We start from the raw sequence: 15,769 nt of genomic DNA, 5'->3' as shown, positions 1-15,769 counted from the left end.
AGACCAGAGTACAATCACAGTCCATATCCAACTGCTCCTCCAAACATGGCAATCCTGTACTCTCTCCTTCTCCTTCCTCCAAAAACTCCATTAACTCTGGTTCCCTCACAGCCTGCCGGTTAGTTCGCCCCACCCCTTCGCAGGTGGAAGGTATCTTGTATTGATTTTTTGACCCACGGAAATTGAGTGTTCTCATCACTGCTCCCCCTTCTGGATGTTGATTGCCATATCGGCTGCTCCCTCCAGTCTTCCACCTCCCCAATGTGCAGTCCTTGGCAGGTTTTTGAGTGCACCTTCCTACTTCCCCTTCCTAATACCTTCTGGGACGTGTAGTTTGGCGCCACACCTTATCTTACTGGACCTGGATTCTCCACCTCATCACATACCCCCTTCCTCAAATAATTGCGACTCTCTGCTCCATCTAGTACCTCTATGGGGGAGTTCGCAATTGGGGACAGAGCATCTGCGTTCCCGTGTAGTTTTCCCGCTCGATGTTGAATCTCAAAGGAAAAAGCTTGTAAAGCCAAATACCACCGGGTAAACCTGGGATTCTGCCCCTGCATTTGTTGGAGCCATTTCAAGCGAGCGTGGTCAGTAACTAGGACAAATGGGTTCCCCTGGAGATAGTACTTCAAAGCTTCTATGGCCCACTTTATGGCTAAGCATTCTTTTTCTATAACAGCATAATGCCGTTCTGCAGGGTGCAACTTCCTACTCAAGAAAAGGACAGAGTGCTCTTCTCCTCCAAACTCTTGGGATAAAACCGCTCCCAGACCTGTCTCGGATGCATCTGTTTGTAACAGGAAAGGTTTCTCAAAATCTATCCCCTTTAAGACTGGCTCTTGACATAAGAGGTCTTTCAACATTTGAAATTCTAATCGTCCTGCCTCAGCCCAATTTAGGATGTTAGGACAACCTTTCCTGAGCATATCCGTTAAGGTGCTTGACTTTTCTGCAAATCTGGGGATGAATCTATCTATCAACCCCAGGAAACCTCTCAGTGCGGGGCAAGAGAAAATCACACACTCCCTGCACTTTATCAGTCATGGGCTTGATCATACCCCTCACACACAATATACCCCCAATACTTCACCTCTTCACTAGCGAACACACACTTTTTCGGGTTTACGGTTAGGCCCGCTTGCCTAAGGGATTCTAGTACTGCTCTAACTTTGGGCAAATGAGACTCCCAATCAGGACTAAAAATGATATCATCCATTTCCTTGTCATCAAGCAGATGAAGCCATTACTTATGGGTTGTGTCCATCAACCAGCAGGGGGAGATAGAGAGCATTCAACTTTTCACAGTGCCTCATGGCCAGCCAGCTCCACTGCCTCTTCAGTATTCTCTATCTCCCCAAGCAGGGTGGCTGCAGCTTCTTCGAGCTCATCAAAAATCTGCCTGGGGGTGGCTCCTGGCTTGCCAGTTGTTAGCTGGGGTGTTAGAGGCTATAGCTGCTTCACTTTGAAGGCACATAGGTTAGCCCTTTCCCTGCCTTACCAATGCTCCCGTGGATGTGGACATATTAGCTTGCTTTTCCCTGTCCTTTCCCACTTAGTGGATGCAGGCACATTGGTTCGCCTTTCCCTGCCTTTCCCACTCATCTGAGCCTCCGGAGTTCTTATTACCTCTGCTTTCCTCATGGAGTTAAAAAAAAAAAAAATGGAACAGAGGTTTTCCTTTGATTCTTCTATGGGACCGGAGCTGTGATACTCGGTCCGATGAGGTAAGAGTGTTTTCTAACTCCTCCGGGGTGGGCCCGCAATCGGGGCGTTTTTGGCGCGAAACCGCCATTTTGAATTTTCCCGCCGTTTTCGGCGATGGCTGCAGAGAATGTAAAGGGCTGTTCCCGGTGTGGCAAGCGCAAATCAGCAGCGGGACTCTGTAAATTGTGCTGTACAGGTGTAAGAGCCGGCCTGAGCATGGCGAGCGATGATTCTTCCTGCTCAGAGCTGGCAGCGGACGCTATTTTGAATTCTCCGCATGGCGCGGCCTCCGTAGAGATGGAGAGCCCTGAGCCCGGGGGGGGGGGGGGGGGGGGGACACCTCGAATTGAGGCTATTCAGGGAGCGGCCAGCCCCGGACAGGATCTGGGTGCCCAGGGCGAGTTTTTCTCCCCTGATTTTGTGTTGTTATTGCATAAAGCATACATGCTGAAAAGAGCTCTCCCTCAAGGGTCGTCTGAGGCCCTTTCTATTGTCCCCCCCGGTGGATTCTGGCATGGGACTGCCCGCTGAGGCTATTTTCTACTACTACTACTACTACTACTTAAACATTTCTAAAGCGCTACTAGGGTTACGCAGCGCTGTACAATTTAACATAGAGGGACGGTCCCTGCTCAAAGAGCTTACAATCTAAGAGACAAGTGAACGGTCAGTCCGATAGGGGCGGTCAAATTGGGGCAGTTTGGATTTACTGAACGGTAAAAGTTAGGTGCCGAATGCAGCATTGAAGAGGTGGGTTTTAAGCAAAGACTTGAAGATGGGCAGGGAGGGGGCTTGGCGTAAGGGCTCAGGAAGGTTGTTCCAAGCATAGGGTGAGGCGAGGCAGAATGAGCGGAGCCTGGAGTTGGCGGTGGTGGAGAAGGGTACAGAGAGGGATTTGTCCTGTGAACGGAGGTTACGGGCGGGAATGTAAGGGGAGATGAGGGTAGAAAGGTAGTGAAGGGCAGCAGACTGAGTGCATTTGTAGGTAAGAAGGAGAAGCTTGAATTGAATGCGGTATCTGATTGGAAGCCAGTGAAGTGACCTGAGGAAAGGGGTGATATGAGTATATCGGTTCTGGCGGAATATGAGACGTGCAGCAGAGTTCTGAACAGATTGAAGGGGGGATAGATGGCTAAGTGGGAGGCCGGTGAGGAGTAAGTTGCAGTAGTCAAGGCGAGAGGTAATGAGAGCGTGGACGAGAGTTCGGGTGGTGTGTTCAGAGAGGAAAGGGCGAATTTTGCTGATGTTAAAGAGGAAGAAGCGGCAGGTCTTGGCTATCTGCTGGATATGCGCAGAGAAGGAGAGGGAGGAGTCAAAGATGACTCTGAGGTTGGGGGCAGATGAGACGGGGAGGATGAGGGTGTTATCAACTGAGATAGAAAGTGGAGGAAGAGGAGGCGTGGGTTTTGGTGGAAAGACGATGAGCTCGGTCTTGGACATGTTCAGTTTCAGATGGCGGTTGGACATTCAGGCAGCAATGTCGGATAAGCAGGCTGATACCTTTGCCTGGGTCTCTGCGGTGATGTCTGGTGTGGAGAGATATAGCTGGGTGTCATCAGCATAGAGATGATACTGGAAACCATGAGATGAGATCAGGGAGCCCAGGGAAGAGGTGTAGATTGAGAAGAGAAGGGGTCCAAGGACAGATCCCTGGGGAACACCAACAGATAGGGGGATAGGGGTGGAGGTAGATTCATGAGAGTGAACTCTGAAGGTGCGGTGGGAGAGATAGGAGGAGAACCAGGAGAGGACAGAGCCCTGGAACCCAAATGAGGACAGTGTGGCAAGAAGTAAGTCATGATTGACAGTGTCAAAAGCGGCGGATAGATCAAGGAGGATGAGGATGGAGTAGTGGCCTCTGGATTTGGCAAGGAATAGGTCATTACAGACTTTAGAGAGTGCTGTTTCTGTCGAGTGAAGAGGGCGAAAACCGGATTGAAGTGGATCGAGAATGGCATGAGAGGAGAGAAAATCAAGGCAGCGGCTGTGAACGGCACACTCAAGTATTTTGGAGAGGAAGGGTAGGAGGGAGATGGGGTGGTAGTTGGAGGGACAGGTAGGGTCAAGTAATGGTTTTTTGAGGAGAGGTGTTACTACAGCGTGCTTGAAGGTGTCAGGGACAGTTGCAGTGGAGAGAGAGAGGTTGAGGATATGACAGATGGAGGGGGTGACAGTATGAGAGATGATGTTAAGTAAGTTGGTGGGGATGGGATCAGAAGAGCAGGTGGTGCATTTCGAGGAGGAAAGAAGGCGAGCGGTTTCCTCCTCGGTGATGACAGGAAAGGAGGAGAAAAAGGCGTGGGTTGGTTGGTTAAGGGAGAGGGTTGAAAGGTGAAGAAGAGATAGCTTGGTAGTGAACTCAAGGTTGATCTTTTGCACCTTGTCGCGGAAGTAATCAGCCAGTGATTGAGGAGAGAGCGAGGGGGTGGTGGGAGCGGAGGGCACTTTGAGGAGGGAGTTAAGGGTGGAGAAGAGACGACGGGGGTTGGAGCTGAGAGAATTGGTCAATTGGGTGTAATAGTCCTGTTTGGCAAGGAATAGGGAGGAGTGGAAGGAGGATAGCATGAATTTGTAGTGAAGGAAGTCTGAATGGGTGCGAGATTTCCTCCAGAGGCTTTCAGCAGATCGGGCGCAGGAGCGAAGGTAACGGATGTAAGGGGTCAGCCAGAGCTGGGGATTAGTACGCTTTGTGGGACGGGAGGTGGATGGTGCGAGGGTGTCCAGAGCAGAGGAGAGAATGGCATTGTAAGCGGAGACAGGCTTGTCAACAGACACGGAGGACATGATGGAGGGGAGGAGATTAGAAATATTAGCGGATAGGGTGGGAGGGTCAATAGCCTGGAGATTCCTGGAGGTAGTGGTTAAAGTTGGACGGGGCTGAGGGGGGGGGGGTGAAGAAGTGTGAAGGTGATTAGGTGATGATCGGAGAGAGGAAGAGCTGAAACGTGGAAATTGGAGGGAGAGCCGGAAGAGGAGAGGACGAGGTCAAGACAATGGCCGTCTCGGTGAGTAGGGGTGATGGAGCAAAGCTGGAGGTTGAAGGAGGATGTTAGAGTGAGGAACTGAGAAGCGTGAGGGTCGGACTGGTCATCAACGTGTATGTTAGTCTCCGAGAGTGAGGGACGGAGATGAGGGTTCAAGAAAGACGGAAAGCCAGGCATCGAAGTCGGTGAGGAAGGAAGAGACGGATTTATTAGGGGGGCGGTAAATGACTGCCACTCTGAGTGGTAATGGGTAGAATAGCCGGTAGAATATTTTCCCTGATAATTGGCATAAAGAAAAGCGTAGAAGGGCTAATTCCCCTTCAGATTGTGGTGCACCTCCTCCCCCCCCCCCCCCCCCCCCGGGGTCGGGCTGTGAGGATTCGGAGAGTTCTGGCAGGCTTTCGTGGTCTGAGGAGCCAGAGTCAGGTGCAGAATTACCACAGGATCTGGATGATCCCTCCGCGGTGAGGATTTTCCACTGTGATGAGCTGCCAGCACTTATTTCAGATGCCCTACAGGTCCTTTCTATTGAAGAGCCTGACAGTGGCACGCCCTCCTCTGTGAATCCTAGGATGGCTAGTACCAAAAAGCCAGCTCGAGCCTTTCCTTTGCATGACTCCATCCAAGAGCTTATTTCCGCTCAGTGGGCTGACCCCGAGGGACCTTTGAAAGTTTCCAGGGCTATGGGGCAATTATACCCTCTGCGTGAGGAGCATTTGGCTCGCTTTGCAATGCCTAAATTAGATGCCCTAGTCACTGCGGTGACAAAGAGAACTACCCTCCCTGTGGAAGGAGGAGTTGCCCTGAAGGATATACAAGACTGTAGGCTGGAAGCAGCACTTAAACGGTCCTTTGAAATTGCAGGTCTTACTGTTCGGGCGTCTGCATGCAGTTGATATGCTGCTAGAGCCTGCCTGGCGTGGTTGCAACAGGCAGTGGAACAGCCCGGAGATGGAGCGGAGCCCTTCTCTGATGTGGCTCCGCGACTGAAGTCGGTCTTGTCCTTTTTGGCTGATGCCCTTATGATATTGTCAGAGCCTCGGCTAAACAAATGGCAGTAGCAGTGGCGGCTCGCTGTCTTATTTGGCTACGACATTGGGCAGCGGACATGGCCTCTAAGCAAAGGTTGGTGAAGTTGCCCTTTCAAGGCCTTCTCCTATTTGGTGAGGAGTTGGAAAAAAAATTGTTAAAGGCCTGGGAGATCCTAAACCCCAGCGCTTGCCCGAAGATAGGCCGAGGCCTTCCTCAAAGGGCCAGGCGGTCCACTCCTCTTATAGACCTCGCTTCCGTGAAGCTAGTAGGTACCGCCCGGGGCATTCTGCTGGGTTCACTTCTCGTGCCCGTTTTTCAGCGGAGGAACTCCTTTCGCTCGGACAAGCGTTCCGCAGCCACCGGCTCTAGGCCTGGAGTTCAGGGGCGACCCTCTCAATGATGGTGCGCCGGCCACCTCCTCGCTTCCTGTCATCAGAGGACGTCTTTCCCTCTTTGCCGAGGAGTGGGCCAATATTTCCTCAGATCAGTGGGTTCTGGACCTGATCAGAGATGGCTACAGAATAGAATTCAATGCCCCAGTAAGAGATGTGTTTGTGGAGTCCCGTTGCGGTTCTGCCACCAAATGGGCGGCGGTAGAGGAGACTTTGCAAGGTTTGATTCAGTTAGGGGCCGTGTCCCCGGTACCTCCCGCCGAACACGGCTACGGCCGATACTGCATCTACTTTGTGGTGCCGCGAAAAGGTGGGTCTTTTCGCCCTATTCTGGACTTAAAAGAATTAAACAAGTCCCTGAGAGTGCGGCATTTCCACATGGAAACCCTGCGCTCCGTCATTGCTGCGGTACAGCCAGGAGAGTTTCTCACGTCTCTAGACCTGAAAGAAGCTTACTTGCACATACCAATTTGGCCCCCGCATCAGACGTTTCTGAGGTTTGCGGTGTTGGGAAAACATTTCCAGTTCCGGGCCTTGCCTTTTGGCCTCGCCACAGCTCCCCAAACCTTTTCGAAGGTAATGGTGGTAGTAGCTGCTTTGCTCAGGCGAGAAGGTATCGGGGTTTACCCGTACCTAGACGACTGGCTCATCAGAGCAGACTCTGTAACAGAGAGCTATCAAGCTACAGCCAGAATGGTCTCAGTACTTCAATCTCTAGGCTGGGTCGTCAATATGGCCAAAAGCCACCTGACCCCCTCGCAGTCTCTAGAATATTTGGGGGCCAGGTTCGACACAGACTCGGGCTATGTATACCTACCCGAGCTAAGGCGGTGCAAGCTTCAGAATCAGGTCCGTCTGCTCCTGAGGATGCCCCGCCCGCGAGTTTGGACATTGTCCAGCTGCTGGGATCGATGACAGCCACATTGGAAGTGGTGCCCTGGGCGAGAGCACACCTGAGACCTCTACAGTATTCCCTACTTCAAAGATGGTCTCCAGTTTCTCAGGATTATCAATGCAGACTGTCTTGGCTCCCTGCGGCCCGCCTCAGCATGGAGTGGTGGCTCTCAGACAGCATGCTGCGGCGAGGAATGCCGCTGGCGCTCCCTGATTGGTGTCTAGTAGTGACAGATGCCAGCCTGAAGGGCTGGGGCGCACATTGCAAAGGGAAACATGCCGAGGGTCTCTGGACACCCGAGGAGTCGGTGGTCCTTCAACCGCCTGGAGTTGAAAGCGGTGTTTCAGGCGCTTCTGGCCTTTCAAGTGACCCTGGAAGGATTGGCTGTCAGAGTGATGTCAGACAACACGACAACGGTGGCCTATATAAATCGACAAGGCGGAACAAGGTGCAGAGCACTGGCTGCGCAGGCCGAACAGATTTGCCACTGGGCCGAGCTGCATCTTCAGTTTCTGTCGGCAGCTCAAATTGCAGGTCAGAGCAACGTGCAAGCCGATTATCTAAGCAGGCATCAGATCGATCCAGCAGAATGGGAACTAGCAGACGAAGTATTCCTGCAGATATGTGCCAAATGGGGCAAGCCCGTGATGGATCTTATGGCGATAAGTTCAAATGCCAAAGTCCCGTGCTTCTTCAGCAGACGGAGAGATCCTCGCTCGGCAGGGTTGGATGCCTTGACTCAGCCCTGGCCTCCGGGCCTACTATATGTGTTCCCTCCATGGCCCTTGATAGGGTGCGTGCTCCTGTGGACCCAGGAGAAGTGGTCCTCATCGCCCCGGATTGGCCCAGGAGGCCTTGGTATGCGGACCTCCGACAGATGCTGTTGGAGGCTCCCCTTCCTTTACCTCTGGTACCGAACCTGTTGTCACAGGGCCCGGTAGCCATGGAGGACGCCTGCCGCTTTGGTCTTATGGCATGGCGATTGAGAGGGCGCAATTGAGGGACAAAGGCTATTCAAACACAGTCATTTCCACTCTCCTGCAGGCCCGCAAGCGTTCCACTTCCATGGCTTATGCCAGGATTTGGCACCAGTTTGAGTCTTGGTGTGCTTCAAAAGCGATCACACTCATGCGGGCTCCTGTCTCGCCGATTCTGGTCTTTTTGCAGGATGGTTTACAAATAGGCTTGGCCTATAATTCCCTGCAGGTGCAAGTGGCAGCGTTGGCCTCCCTTCGTGGTAAGGTTGAAGGCGTGTCTTTAGCTGCTCATCCAGATGTGGTACGGTTTCTTAGTGGGGTGCTTTTGCTCCGGCTTTCCGTGCGAGCACCCTGTCCAGCTTGGAACCTGGGGCTAGTTTTGAAGGCCCTGGAGGCGTCTCCTTTTGAGCCGCTTCGGCGAGCATCGGAGAAAGATTTGACACTAAAGGCCGTTTTTCTTGTGGCCATTACTTCGGTGAGACAGGTGTCAGAGCTCCAGGCGTTGTCCTGTAGAGACCCATTTTCTGCAATTCTCAGAGTCCGGGGTCACGGTTCGGACCGTGCCTTCCTTCATGCCTAAGGTGGTTTCAGCGTTTCACCTAAACCAGCCTATTTTCTTGCCCTGCTTTGATAAGGAGGAGTTTCTAGAATCTTTTGGGCAGTTGCACCTGTTGGATGTGCGCAGGACTCTGCTGCAGTATCTGCAAGTTACTATCTCTTTCAGGATCTACGATCATCTGTTTGTTTTGCTATCAGGTCCTCGCAGAGGGTCTCCAGCGTCTAAAGCCACTATTGCCCGCTGGCTCAAAGAAACTATCTTTTCAGCTTATCTGCTTGCCGGCCGGTCTCCGCCTGTAGCCTTTAAGGCGCGTTCTACCAGAGCGATTTCTTTCTCTTGGGCTGAAACTGGAGCACTCTCTCGTCAAGAGATATGCAGTGCAGCGACATGGGCTTCTAAGCTCTCATTTGCCCGACATTACAGGCTGGATGTGGCTGCTAGGAGGGATGCGCATTTTGGAGCACAAGTGCTAGCGCGTGGTGTGACCTATTCCCACCCTATATAGGGATTGCTTTGTTACATCCCATATATAATGGCTTCATCTGCTTGATGACAAGGAAGGGAAAATTAGGTTCTTACCTTGGTAATTTTCTTTCCTTTAGTCATAGCAGATGAAGCCATGAGCCCTCCCTGTATGATTGTCTGTATGCTGTGAATCTGTTTCAGGTTCTGTTCTTGTTTCCTGAAGTTCCTTCCTTGGGAGAAAGTTGGAAAACAGTCTTCAGGATTCATTTTCACTTATAGGAGGATGAGTCCAGTTTTAGGAATCACAAGTGGAAATGTGCTTTATCAAGATATCAAGTCTGAATTATAAAATATGCTGGATATTGCAGAGGTGTAGTTGTTGCTTGGAGAATTCTTAATGTCCAGCAGAGAGGCATTGCCCCATGTAAGCCGCATTGAGCCTGCCATGAGTGGGAAAGCGCAGGGTACAAATGTAACAAAATAAAAAAAAAATGACATCATCTGGACATCTGCTGGTCCATTGTCTGAGAGCAATTGAGCTTAGATGGGCTTAGTCTTTGTCTGAGAGTAGGTGGAGGTATAGTCTTTTGTTACTGTAGTCTCTGCGGTTGCTGTCTTTGGAGAGGAACATTTGCTGGTCCATTGTCTGAGAGTGATTGGGCTTCTTTTGTCTGATAGATGGGCTTCTGAGTATGAGTAATAGGTGGAGTTTCACTGTTTTTTGTTACTGTAGTCTCTGGGATTGCTGTCTTAGGAGAGGTGTTGATGGCCTTAGGTGTCCACCCAGCTAGTTCATGTTCTCAGTAGTTTTCCAGAGGGAAGGGGGGGGGGGGGGAGATGAAAGCCAGACCAGTTTATCTGATTCTGTCCCAATAAGTCTTTGCAGCTGAATATTTTATATGATTTGGATCTGATCCAGCAAAATCAATAATTCTGACAATTAAACTTATATCATGCTACACTCTCTCCCCTCCATCCATGTGCATCTCTTTCCACTGTCTTCCTTCCCCTCCATCCTTGTCCAGAATTTCTGCTCTTTCTCCCCTCCATCCATATGCATCTCCTCCTTTGTCTTCCCTCCCCTCCATCCATGTGCATCTCTTTCCTCTGTCTTCCCTGCCCTCCATCTATGTCCAGAATTTCTCCTCTTCCCTCCATCCATGTACATCTACTCTGTCTTCCCTCTCCTCCATCCATGCCCAGCATTTCTCCTCTCTCCCTTCCCCTACATCCGTGTGCAGCTTTCCTCTCTTCCCTACCCTCTCTTCCATCCATATCCAGCAATTCTCCTCTCTCCCCTGACCCCTCCATCCATCCGTCCAGTAATTCTCCTCTTCCCTTTCGTCCCCTCCATGTCCAGTGATTTCTCCTCTCTTCCCTGCGCTCCCCTTTTTTCCATGTCCAGTGACTTGCCCCAGCTCCCACCTGCCCCCCTTTTCAACCCCCGAGTTCCTGTTCCAACCTGAGCAACATCCCCCTTTTCCTTCCTGCTTCCCTGCATTTAAATCTTTTATTTTACCTCAAGTCACCTCCAGCCTTCCCTTCCCTCTTAGTGTCCTGCCCTCCTCTGATGTAATTTCCTGTTTCCACGAGGATGGGACACTGAGAGGAAAGGGAAGGCTGGAGGCAAGCCTGCTGCTTTCACTGCTGCCGCCACTGCGACTAGAGGTAAAATAAACGTTTTAAAAGCAGGGCGGCAGGAAGGAAGTTGTGCCGGCCCTGATGGTGCTGTTGCCGTACAGGTCATGTGATCGAACTGGGAAACCCAGACAAATAATGAAAATTGGGGAACCCACCCGGACTCCCGTCAGTGCCCTCAAAAAGAGGACATGTCCGGGAAGGGGACTGTTGGCACCATCTGAATAACTTCTGAACCTGCCCTGACATGCCTCTATTTTCGCCTCACTATATATGCATAAATTTTGGCCATATATTGATTTAAACAGTGAAAAGGGCAGAAATTTGAAAGCAAAAGACTTACCAGTGTATGTTTGGGAATTACATGGATGCTTTTGAATACTTGTGCCTGTTTCTTGATTCTCTCAATCCTTTCCTGGTTTCTATGATGTTTGATTGTACCTTTCTTTATCTCTTTCTGTTTTAGTGACTTATGTTTTGAAGAGTGAAGGCCAGAACCTATACTATGGTAAGAGAGGCTTCTCCTAAGACCATAAGAACTGGAACACCTCTGTTCTTCATTTAGTTAGTCTTCATGATGGCCTGGAGTCCTTGCTTTGTAATACAGCCCTTCATCCTAGTGCTATGTGCTGTATTATCGTTATCACAGATAATAAATTATCTGCGTCCAAAATTCCCAAACAAAACTATCTGCACATAGACTGCTCAGCACTCGGTCTAGGGGGGGGGGGGGGGACCTTGGATTAGAGCCTATACAGTTCTTCCGAGAGAAAGGAATGCGACTAGAAAAGCAAGCTGAATATATATATATTAGATTTATTATGGTATATCAGGTAAGAAAATAGAGCTCAGGTATACAAAATAGAACTCTGCAAAGCTTTTGCTGAATACAAAATTACTGGCTGATAAAATTACACTCATACATCACACTACTAAACACTAATTCTTACTGGTTACCAGATAAAATTACACCACTGATCAGTCACACTATGTTACGAGGTAGTACAGTTATTAGCAGCTTCTCCTGATCACAAGTATGACGGCCCCAGCCTTCTGCTCAGGTAAATACCACTAACTAGCCCCCGACTGATAGGGAATAGATCACCATCCTGCTTATAATCGAAAGACAAAAACGCCTATATTACGACCTAAATCGGGAGATAGACGTTAATCTCACAAAAACGAGTAAATCAATATAATGGAAACCAATTTTTCAGTGCGTCCGTGTCGCTCGTACGTTCACGTAAAAACGTCCAAATAAGAGGCGTGTCGGGGGCATGTTAGGGGCGGTGATACGACGTGGACGTGTACAACATATAACGAATAGCGAAATGGCTCTGGTTGAGCGGGAAGATGGGCGTAATATGATGGACCCGAAATAAAAGCAACCAGAGTAAGGGGGAAAGCGTCTTTAGACCCATTAGCGATTGTGCGTAGTTGGAGAGTGGCGACATTGTTGGTGGAAGAGCTGAAGTGGTGGTTGCAGAGAGAAAGCCGAGCGTGTTGAGTACCTGTGACGGTCGTCTGTGTGCCCTGCCTCTTTTTGTGTCATACCCTTTGACCGTTCCTTACTCCTACTCCTTTGCTCCATCGCCCTCTTCCCCTCCCCCTATCCCTCCCCATTCACTCCTCCCACGTGTATACTCTATTCCCTGACCTCCGTTTGTCTCTGTGTTCCTGTACTGTTTGGCGAGTGAGTGGCCAGAGGGCGTGGTGGCTGGAAGTGACAGATCTGTGTGTGTTGCTGTTTGACTACTAGTCCTAATACTTGCACTGGTGGTGGGGATATGGATGCACAATGCACTTGTGGCATGCATGCTACACGAAGAGGCCACCCACCACAGGAGGTATTCACGGCCCCGAGTGTTTAGGCCTTCACCACCTTCCTACAACTCACTGACCAGCAGTGTCTAACAAGGTTCAGGTTTGATAGGGCCACCATTCGTCAGCTGTGTGAGCAGCTGAAACCCCTCCTTCAGCCCCAGACACGTAGGAATAACCCCATCCCTGCCCACCTCAAAATCACTTCCTCTCTCTCTGTCCTGGCCACTGGCAGTTTTCAATCTGTATTAGCTGCTAACACAGGCCTCACCCAGGCTTCTATTTCACACTGTCTCACCCAGTTCCTGGATGCCTTCATAACTCACACCTCACACTACATCACTTTCCCCACCACCCCCCAGGCCCTGCACAACAACATGGCCGCCTTCTATGCTCTTGCTAGATTCCCCTCGGTCATCGGTGTGATAGACTGCACACACGTAGCCCTCAGACCCCCCCGGGCACACGAAGCCACCTACAGAAATAGGAAGGCATTTCATTCTATGAACATGCAAGTTGTATGTGATGCCCAGGGGGAGATATTAGACGTGTGTGCCAGGTACCCTGGCTCCACCCACGATGCCTACATCCTACAGCACTGTGGCATCTTCTGCAGGTTCGAGTGAGGGGAGTTCATTGGTGGATGGCTACTAGGTAAGTGCAACATGCATGTACCACCCATACTATACCTCCTCCACTGGGCAACCCTCCGCCCTGGCTTCCTCCACAACCCACTATCCAAATCCCCCCGCCCCCCCTGTACCTGCTCCAAGCAATACACACTCATCTATCTCATTCTGCTTTTCTGCAAAGGTGACCGAGTCTACCCGCAGAGGACATGGCTCATGACCCCCCTGATCCACCCACAACCAGGGGCAGAAGAAACCTACAACAGGAGACATCGCAGCACCCGGGGGATCATTGAGCGCACCTTTGGTTTATTGAAAAACCGCTTCCGCTGTCTGGACCGGTCTGGAGGAGAGCTGCTCTACAGTCCAGAAAAGGTGGCCAAGATCTTTGTGGCGTGCTGCATGTTACACAATTTGGCCCAGCGCAGAGGACAGCCTCTCCCAGAGGAGCCACAGCCACCACCAGAAGAGGCCCCAGATGAGCTGGAAGAGGAGCCCCCTCCACCCCCAGCCCACAGAGCAGAGCTCAATGCCTACCAGCTTGGCGTAAGAGCAAGACAAAGACTCATTGAAACAAGTTTTAGGTGAAAGTAAGTGAACATTTATTTATTTACATTAAGTGCATGTGTTACTGTGTTCAACCCCACCACCACCACCACCACCCCCCTCCCACACCCACCCCCCTCCCACCAACCCTCACCCTACAGCATGTCCCATCACTTTCCCCTTCCCTTCCCCCGTCCCCTCCTACCCCTCCCACGCCCTTCCTTTGCAGCTGGTGCTGCACGGGAAGTCTCTTCACCCTCTTCTGAGCTGCTGCTCCCAGTGTCCTCCTCCCTATCCCCACGACAGCCTGCGGCTTCGGCTGCACCGTGGAAATCGGGCCACCTTGTTGGTTCTAGTGGTCTGGCCACAGGACCCAGAATGGGAGCAGATTTGGTGGGTGCTGCAGGAGTGGGTGCGGAGGCCGATGATCGCAACGCCCACCTCTTAGCTGGTGGTTGGTGGTGGTCAGTGGAGGAGGACGTTGATGGCAGGGGCTGCTCCAGCAGCACGGGGGCTGGAGTAGGTGCTGTGCCCATGAGGGCGCAGGTGTTGGATGCTCTGCTCCAGCCGTTTCAGTTGCTGGATCACCTCCTGGTTGCCTTCACGTTGCGCCCGGAGGAGTTCCTGGTGGGCTCGCTGCTGTGCCTCCAGTGCTTGGCGCTGCAGCTTGAGTTTCTGGTGCCGGTACTCCTCCAAGCGCACGTTGTGGCGGAGTAATTCCGTGGCCAGCCGCAGGAGTTGCCTCCTTTGGCTGGATGGCCTCTGTCGAGGAGCTGGGCTCTCCTCCTCCTCCTCACCAAAGTCCTCAGGTGCTGGAGGTGCGGCCTCTGCTGGTGGTGCATGTGCCTGTGCTGCAGGTGGTGGAGGCAGAGGCTGGACGTGCAGGTGGTGGTGGTGGCAGAGGCTGGACTGGTGCAGGTGGTGGTGGACGCAGAGGCTGGACAGCTGGTGCAGGTGGTGGTGGACGCAGAGGCTGGACAGCTGGTGCAGGTGGTGGAGGCTGGACTGCTGGTGCTGCAGGGAGTGGAGGCAGAGGCTGGACTGCTGGTGCTGCAGGCTGTGGAGGTTGAGGCTGGACTGCTGGTGTAGGGCGTTGGCCTTGCAGGCCACTAGGGCCATCCTCCTCTGAGTCATCACCTGTATAGCACAAGAGTGAGGAATAGTGTTGGTGCAATTCTCCGAGGACAAGCAGGCTGCTTGTTCTCACTGATGGGTGACGTCCACGGCAGCCCCTCCAATCGGAACACTTTCTAGCAAAGTCCTTTGCTAGTCCTCGCGCGCCGATGCGCACCGCGCATGCGCGGCCGTCTTCCCGCCCGAACCGGCTCGTGCCGGCCAGTCTTCTTTTGTCCGCACTCGGTACAGTCGTGTTTCGCCGTTCGCGCCCCAAAGTTGACCTCGCGCGTCGTTTATCGACTTCGTTCTATAAAAAAATAAAAAGAAGGTGTCGGAAGGAGACCTTTATGGTTTTCTCCCTTCCCGTACTTCTAGTTTTGCCCCGGTAAGTTTTCTTTCGTCGTCGGGGTAGGCCCTATTTAGGCCTCGGTCGAAGTTTTTCTTCCCCCTATTTTTGTGGTGCCATTTTCGCCATTTCGAGTTTTGATCTCGCCGGCGCGATTTTTCCGCCCATGACATCGAAGTCTTCCAGCGGCTTCAAGAAGTGCACCCAGTGCGCCCGGGTAATCTCGCTCACTGACAGGCACGCGTCTTGTCTTCAGTGTCTGGGGGCTGGGCACCGCCCTCAGGCCGGTAGTCTGTGTTCTCTTTTCCAAAAGCGGACTCAGGTAGCGAGATTAGCCCAGTGGAACGTTTTGTTCTCGGGCTCTTCGTCGGCATCGGCACCGGGAGTATCGACTGCTTTGACGTCGTCGGCGCCCGGACCTTCATCCTCCCCCCGATTGCATCGAGTGCATCGAGGCATCGGTCCTCTGCATCGGGGCGACATCGGAAGGCTGCGTCGGAGTCAGTGGTATCGAGACCTCCTCGTCTGCTGATGTCGTCGGACGGTGGTGCTTCGTCTGGAGTGCAGGTGAGGGCTGTCCATTCCCCTGCTGGTGGCGGTGAGCCTTCGGGTGGGTCTGCCCCTACCATGAGGGCTCCTGCGGTACAGCCCCCCGAGACTGA

At 52.0% G+C, this 15,769-nt stretch overlaps 1 protein-coding gene across 1 annotated transcript in view; it reads left to right on the top strand.

The window, feature by feature from the left end:
* The window catches only part of HPN (hepsin), a 639,182-nt gene that overhangs the window by 113,524 nt on the left and 509,889 nt on the right, over positions 1-15,769 (top strand). The window contains exon 4 of the mRNA XM_030213574.1: positions 11,116-11,157. Within this exon, the coding sequence (XP_030069434.1) occupies positions 11,116-11,157 (42 nt within the window). The remainder of the gene's footprint in view (positions 1-11,115; positions 11,158-15,769) is intronic.

This window comes from Microcaecilia unicolor, chromosome 8 (genome assembly GCF_901765095.1).
Source record: "Microcaecilia unicolor chromosome 8, aMicUni1.1, whole genome shotgun sequence".
NCBI classification, from domain to species: domain Eukaryota; kingdom Metazoa; phylum Chordata; class Amphibia; order Gymnophiona; family Siphonopidae; genus Microcaecilia; species Microcaecilia unicolor.
Note: the sequence above shows the minus strand (reverse complement) of the source record. Positions and strands in the feature narration are given on the sequence as shown.